Source organism: Fopius arisanus, unplaced genomic scaffold, assembly GCF_000806365.1.
Source record: "Fopius arisanus strain USDA-PBARC FA_bdor unplaced genomic scaffold, ASM80636v1 scaffold00031, whole genome shotgun sequence".
In the NCBI taxonomy this organism is placed as follows: Eukaryota; Metazoa; Arthropoda; class Insecta; order Hymenoptera; family Braconidae; genus Fopius; species Fopius arisanus.
The window spans coordinates 205,667-212,815 of NW_011887770.1; the positions used below are offsets into that span (position 1 = coordinate 205,667).

At 40.3% G+C, this 7,149-nt stretch overlaps 3 protein-coding genes across 7 annotated transcripts in view; all 3 read right to left on the bottom strand.

Moving 5' to 3' along the window:
* Window positions 1–889, bottom strand: part of LOC105265596 (deleted in azoospermia protein 3) — a 7,254-nt gene extending 6,365 nt beyond the window's left edge. For 3 of the 4 annotated variants that reach the window (XM_011303160.1, XM_011303159.1, XM_011303158.1), the window contains exon 1: window positions 668–887. The gene's annotated coding sequence lies outside the window, so the exon portion shown is untranslated. Of the gene's footprint in view, window positions 1–667 lie in introns of all 4 variants that reach the window. The other variant, XM_011303161.1, reaches the window with a different exon arrangement.
* A 135-nt stretch (window positions 890–1,024) lies between these two features.
* Window positions 1,025–1,980, bottom strand: LOC105265599 (basic helix-loop-helix transcription factor scleraxis). Of its 2 annotated transcripts, none has more exons than XM_011303167.1 (3): window positions 1,672–1,980; window positions 1,338–1,572; window positions 1,025–1,126 (listed from the first exon to the last, which is right to left on the bottom strand). In XM_011303167.1, the coding sequence occupies exons 1-3, from the start codon at window positions 1,725–1,727 to the stop codon at window positions 1,058–1,060; spliced, it is 360 nt and encodes a 119-aa protein (XP_011301469.1). In that variant the 5' UTR covers window positions 1,728–1,980; the 3' UTR covers window positions 1,025–1,057. The 2 variants fall into 2 exon arrangements, with proteins under 2 accessions (XP_011301469.1, XP_011301468.1); XM_011303166.1 differs by having other exon boundaries at window positions 1,338–1,611.
* A 168-nt stretch (window positions 1,981–2,148) lies between these two features.
* The window catches only part of Gug (Grunge), an 8,874-nt gene continuing 3,873 nt past the window's right edge, over window positions 2,149–7,149 (bottom strand). The window contains exons 5-8 of the mRNA XM_011303165.1: window positions 4,863–7,063; window positions 4,444–4,716; window positions 3,379–3,574; window positions 2,149–3,316 (exon numbers count right to left, since the gene is read on the bottom strand). Of these exons, the coding sequence (XP_011301467.1) occupies window positions 3,250–3,316; window positions 3,379–3,574; window positions 4,444–4,716; window positions 4,863–7,063 (2,737 nt within the window). The 3' untranslated portion in view covers window positions 2,149–3,249. The remainder of the gene's footprint in view (window positions 3,317–3,378; window positions 3,575–4,443; window positions 4,717–4,862; window positions 7,064–7,149) is intronic.

The window sequence follows — 7,149 nt, forward strand, 5'->3', positions numbered from 1 at the left end:
ATTACTCGTCTTTAATTCTATAATGTTCTTCGGCAAAACAGAATAAATAAAAAATTCAATGCATGAGTTTGTTTATAGCATGAGAGATATTTCATCGTTATAAGATTTTTGGAATACAATTTCAAATGATTTCCGAGAGTTGTTATGATATTTTTTTTACGTGATTTAATTCTGGGGGGTCTTTACATGGGAATATTTTCGTTCACTTCCAAGAGTTCAAGGGTGTCATTTTTCCAAGAATTGATTGTCTTCAGCAGTGAAATAGAAAAATAATAAATCCTCAAGGAATTCTCAGAGAAACAATCCCATCCATTCCCCATCGTACCATATTTATTTATTTATTTATTTTTTAACTTCCGAGTGATTTCTCATTTCCACAGAAAGCGCACCCGTTGCTATCTCCATTTATTTCGAGAGAAAGAAAAAGTTCTGATGAATCGATCGACATGTGTCTTTTGTTATTTTAAATGTCAGCCGTGAGCGTTCCCATTTTTTTTATTCTCCCATTTATCAGTTACCGGAATTCATGGAATTTCCCTCCATTCCATTTTTTCCCATCGATTTTCAATTTTTATTCTCTACGAAAAAAAAGAAAGGCAATCCAATCGCGAAGACGAATGAAATGAACAAATAAATAATTTATCAGTTTTCCATGAAAATATCTCACCTCTTGAGTTTATCCCTCTTTTCACTCAATTAACAATTAATTATCACTCAATCAGTCCGTGGGAGGAGTGGGAGAAGGGAAACTAATGCAAACATAATGATAATAAATAAACAGACAAATCCAACGATTTAACTACGAAAATTATGAAAATTTTGGTGATAAATCATCCGAGTTGTTCACTGCATCGTGGATGTTTAAACACTGAAACCAACTGAAACACCACTCGATTGGTCGAACAAATATATCGATATATTTTGAAAAGAGGAGGGAGAGGTGAGTGAGCGCCATCTCTCTAGATTTTCCACAAACATCACTATTTAAAAAGAATATTTTATTAATATTTTTTACTCTATTCCCTTTCAATAACATAAATATTAATCACAATTATCATTAACAATAATTACTCCTATTTCCACCAGAAAAATCATCGAACCCATACGCTGAAACTCCATCGATATTCTAGAATATAATCATATAAATTATATTATTATTTTATTATTGTTATTATTATTATTATTATTATTATTAGAAAACATATTTTTTCCTCATTGATTATTTTTGGATGGAGCATTAAATAATGGAGACATAATAGAATATTTGAAATTGAAAATATGAAAATATGAAAATATTTGAATTGTTATGAAAAATATGTGAATGACGATAAACTCACGTATTTCTTGTGCATGGCAAGACAAAAAGTGCAGACCTGAGGTCTTCCCCTGGGATTACCCCAATTATTATCCTCCAATCGTAGACAAGGCTGATCAATTGGTCCAGATATAAGAATAGCATCCAGATGACTGATATAGGAGCTCGCGAGCCTCAGCGTCTCGATTTTCGATAACTTCCTGTCAGCAGGTTCAGTTGGAATCAACATCCTGAGATTACTGAAGGCTGTGTTGACACTGCACATTGAAGATGTGTATTTTTCTTCTGTATTCCGCCTATTGTCAATCTTTTCGTGAATAAAATTATTTATTCGTTGATTTTAAATGAAAAATCACCTGTGGGTCCTGTCGCGCTCTCGAGCATTTGCCTGATACCTCTGTCTACTTCCCATGATCTTCAGGGTATTTTTTTTATTAACAAATTGAGTATTTATCTGGAGCAACGAGATTGGAGATGCTGACTGAATAAGTTGTACCACTGGAATGAAAAGCCTCGAGTTTTCGTGATGTCATTTAGTCTGACAAGTGGATCCCTTCCTCTTTTCCCTCTCATTCCCACCAGCGGGATATTACTGGGTTTCACATTACTCAGGGCTAATAAAAACATTGGGATGCTGAGTGTTTCATTTTTGTGTGAAAAAAGCTCGACATCTGGAAAGCGAATTACTGTCGGCACTCGTTCATTTAAAAAATGTGAAAAAATAATCATAAGGTTTTTACATCCACAAAATAATGATAATTATCTTGACAATTTTATTGGTCATTCATCACCATTAGAAAATGGTCATCTATAATAAAAAATTACTCCCCCAGTTTGTATGAAATCTTTACTTACTTCCTTTCACGTTTTTTTTTTTGTTTTTAACAACTAGATTACATAGAATATCATTTTTTTTTTAATCTTAATACAATGTACACGCACCTCAACCGTGTGGTCACGATGCTTTAGATTAAAAACCAGGGGAAAATAAACGAAGAGAGTTGAAAGAAAGAAAACTATTGTTTCCGGTCAATAATTCATTTTTTTTCTTTCGCTTCTATGAGGCAATTAACGTTGCCCTACAAATTTCTAAAAAAACTTTGGTCACGTTTGCTAAAACAAAAATATCGTCTCGCGAAAATCAATTTAAAAACATTTACTAATTACGAATTACTGCCCCTGAAGCCCCGTTAACAATTTCCATTGAATTTCCCTTAAATTGTTTAAAATGTCATTTTTTTCATGCAAATGAAAATTAAAATCATGTGTTTTCGTCAATTCTCAACTAATTGTCTCATGCAATGAATTAATGAAATTCATCAGAGCGACGAAAATGCCTCGAGCTAGATTTGAATTTACCTAGACAATATAATCACACTTAAAGTTAACATAAAATTATTAAATTAATTATGCATAAATTAATATTGAAAAAAGAAATCATCTCCGTGAATTTACAATTAGTCTAAAATAACAGTGAAATTTACGAAAGGATAAGCGATTTAATTAAATTATTTAATTAATCTACCGTGACCCCTCATTGATAATTTTTTTGCTTTTTTTCGTTTTCACTTAAATTTTAATCTACTTCGTATGCAGTCTCCTTTGTCGTATTTACATTAGACAATATTACAAGACACTGAAGTACATAATTTTTTCTTTTCAGCATCGAAATATACGTACATACGTAAATAGTTGAAAGGGAAACGCAAAATTCATCATTTCGTTCGATTCTCCTGCGACGATTAAATTATTAATCGTCTAGTTTATACTTTATCTATTAAATCAACAGTATAGAATGATTTTTGATTTATGTTCGAGGCTCTCCAGCCCTTTTGATGATTTTATTACTCATTCCCAGGAGAAATCGTACGAAACTCTTGGGTTTTTTTTTCCAATCCCAAAAAAAAAATTTTTTTTTACGTTGATCTAGTAAATTAAGGTCGTGATCCACGTGCTGCCTCTTCCAGGGCACGAACCTTGAGTTCACGTTCCCGTTGTTGTCTGAAAAATAATTATCCATTATTCCCTGCAATTGAGATAATTAGTGAAACTCAATGACAAACCTGATGTACTCCTCATGATGCATTAATGACGCATGGGGTGGAAATCTCTCCCTCTCGAGCATGAGATGACGCTGAAGCTGTTCATGATGAACAGCCATATCAGCATAGGGTCTCCCCAGGAGTTCAGCTGGATGTAAACCAAGGGATGGATCTCTGGGCATCATCCCAGGTCTCGGATAATTAGCGCTGGCAGCAGCTGTACGCGATAAAAATTCCAAAACCCCTTTTTTTTAATTCATTAAACTCTCAATAAAATTTCAGTAACAAAATAAAAAACATTAAAAAACAAATGGATTGATTATTTATTCACCACTCCGCTACTGACATGTACGAAAATTGTTAGAAAATTAGGATCTTTGTTGAATAAAACCAGAAATTTTTTATACAAAAAACATGAGCTCCTCACATGTTACGACTCACATAATTTGTCATAAAATTCCTGAGGAAATCAAGCAGAGGCTCCAGATTAGTCCAAAATTCTCCATTCATTCCAATTCACCCAATTAATCCACTCACTCATTACCCATCACTCGTCAATAATCTTCATCTCTTGATGGTCAACACCTCTCACGCATACGCAATTTTGAAAAGCCAAGGAAAACATTGGAAGACTGGAAACAATAAGGAGAAGTGGGAGAACATGTTGACACAAAACGGAGAATACTAATTCAAAAAAAGTGGAAGAACCAGTAGCTAAACGGTAAATCAGGACGAGTGCATTTTTTCGAGATATCTCATTACAGAAGGACAATAGCGATATTTTCCTCTGAATATTTTCCTTAGAGAAGGATGCGATCTGTAAAAAAGTTATCTATAAAAAAATCGCTATCACCTTTCAATTTCAAGATAATCGAGTGCAAAAAAATGCACTTATTGTAGTTTACCAGTTTCAGAGTGGGAAAAAATGGAAAAATGGAAAAATGGAAAAATTGAAAAGACGAAAAGAAGAAAATAGACAAGAAAAGAAAAATGGGAAAAAAAGAGGGGAAAAAGAGAAAAAAGTAAAGAAGCCCGAAGTAATGCTGCTCTGTTTTCGTTGATTTTGTGGGGAGGATTGAGACATACCAGGCAGGGAAAATCCAGCGGCTACAGCAGCCGCCTCTTGCTGTTGCGCTGCCTGTTGCTGTTGTTGTCCCGGATGTAGGTGCAAGTGGGTATGCGCATGCGTATGCGCGTGAGTGTGAGCATGATACTCGGGTGAGATGCCAGCCATCTGAAGCCGGACCATCGGGTCGGCAGCCAGAGCCAGTCGCTCATCAAGCTGTCCATGATGATGTACCGGAACAGGATGGCCAGCCCCTCCCCCCGTCGGCCCCCCGCCGCCTCCAGTGGGTATCCCTAAACGCGTTTTTACCATTTTCACATGTTTTACCCAACTTATTGTCAAAATCCATTCACCCACACGTCATTCACACCCATTCACCCACCACTCAATCAATTCACCCACATCAATCAATCAATCATCACGACGATAATGCCCTTACCTAATCTCTCGAGTCTCTCTCGATCAAGCTGACTGGGTCCAGGTGGTGCCCCATAGATACCAAACTGATGCAGTCCCTGTGGTGGCCCACTGGGTCCCGGTGCAAGTCCAGCAGCTGCATACCGCCTCTGCATCTCCATCCAGTGGGCGTCAATGGGCCCAGGCATTGCCCTGGGACTGCCCTTCATTAATTCCTCCTTGAGTCGATCATTGAGCTCTCTCTCCCTCAGCTCTCTGAGCTCCCTCTCACGTTTCTCCCTCTCCATGTGCTCAAGCTCCATTCTCTCTCTAGCCCCAGGCCCATACATGTAATGTAGCATTGGATCAGGTGGTGCTGGATGCCTAGCTGGACTGAATGCCGCATGTGGCCTAGCGTACTCTGACAATTGTCTGAGTGCCGGTGTATCAGCGTACGCCGGTCTCGCAGCGTATCTGTCATAAGGTGATACCACTGGCTCCATTGGACCCCTCGACGGTGGTTTACAAACCTCTGGCTGCTTCTCAGGCGTTGACATTTTTCTCGCATGCTGTGCCGCTCTGTCCCTCTCCTCGCGCTCCTTCTCCGCTTGTTTTCTACTGCGCTCCTCCCTCTTTCTCGCAAGCTTCGAGTCAGGCACTGGTTTAAACATCAGATCAGTTCTGGTGCACGAATTGTTCTCACCCCTATTCCAATGTCTGAGGAATATCGCGGATTGAGATCTGTGACACTCGGAGTCTTCGATACGTGGCTCTGGTGATGGACCACGAGGGCTTGGTGGCTCCTCAGGCTCTGGCTCCATTATCTCCTCAATTTTTGGCTCCAGTGCTGGTGGTGGTGGTCCGGCTTGCTGACCCGATGGCGCTCTGTGGTGATGATGTACCGATGAAGTTGATGTCATACAGGACGACACCATTGGTTTAGTCCTTTGATTGTGCTGCGAGTGGGAGGATGAGTGGCTGTGAGAGGAGTGTGACGATATGCTGAGTAATTTGTCATGATGGAGAGTTGTTGCTTGGTGGAGGCTTGATGAGTGATGATGTGTTGCTATAAGATTTTCACCCTCTTCCCTTGTCGTTACGCTGGAGCTTGTGCTCGAGTGATGGGCTGTCATCATTGTGGTTGACTCCTGGCTTCTTTGAGGACTCGGTGGTGGAATAGCGTGTGGCACTGGGGCATATGGATACGGTGGAAAACTTGGATAAGTCCCCACTGGTGGATAACCAGGATAGGCATGAGGATGATAAGGATGCATAGCAGCGAACAACGAGTGATGCATCAAAGGATGATGAGGATGAAAGGTGTGGGCCATGTGGGGACTTGGTTGTTGACTCGGATGCATCACTGGTTGGGGAATTGACGTTGGTGGCGGTGGCAATGAAGGTGTGGGTGATGCTGCCACTGATTGAATTGATTGGCCTACATTCTGCTGGGGTGGTGGATGCTGTTGCTGATGCTTCGATGGGGTTGGCGGTTTGATATTGGCATCAGGATCCTTCTTTATATTATCGAGACTTGGACCAGGAAAACCTGGCTGATAACCAGGAACCTTCACCTCCTTCAGACTCTGCAGTGGATCTGGCTCTGGTGGCACTATCTCCTGTTTGATCTTCAGATTCTGAGGCTCCAGGGGTGGAGTGCATGCTAGACTGTAGATCGTTGGTTTTTCCGGTGGCACTAATGGCGATGGTTGGATTGGCTGGAAAAGCCCGGGCTCTGGAGGACGCTCCTGGGGCTCCTGAGGATCCAAACGATCTGATATTCTGTTGTCCGTTAATCTTCGATCGGAAATTCTATCGTCTGGGAGTCTATCAGCAAGTCTTGAGTCTTGGGGTGGTAGGGTAAGCCCCAGGGGTTGGGGTGATGCTGGCATCTGAGAGATTTGAGATAGATTTTGGGGGATGTTGAGATTCAGGGGTGGTAATGACATGTTTTGGGCCAATTGTTGTACATCGGGTGTGTGATTTGATAAATTCTGGGGAGGTATACTCGAGGGAATTTGAATTGATTGGGATAGATTTTGGGGGACACTTTGAGTTGGTGGTACTGGCGCTGGATACTGCATATTCAGGGGAATTTGTTGGGGTGGTTGGGGAATTGAAACTGGTGGAAGGCTCTGGGGCATTCCAGGTGCCATCAAAACTGGATTGTTCAATGATTGAGATAAATTTCTCGGGATATTCTGGGATAAGTCACTTATTCCCATTGATTGGGAGGTAACCAAGGCTTGAGGTTGTTGTTGGTGTTGTTGCTGCTGATGCTGCTGCTGTTGCTGTTGATGTTGCTGTTGCTGTTGCTGTTGCTGTTGCTG

Coding starts and splice junctions, on each gene's coding strand:
- LOC105265599 (XM_011303166.1), bottom strand. CDS start 1,727: ATGGGAAGTAGACAGAGGTATCAGGCAAATGCTCGAGAGCGCGACAGG. Junction 1,612..1,671: donor GAGCGCGACAGGACCCACAG/GTGATTTTTCAT, acceptor GATTGACAATAG/GCGGAATACAGAAGAAAAAT. Junction 1,127..1,337: donor TTGCCATGCACAAGAAATAC/GTGAGTTTATCG, acceptor ATTATATTCTAG/AATATCGATGGAGTTTCAGC.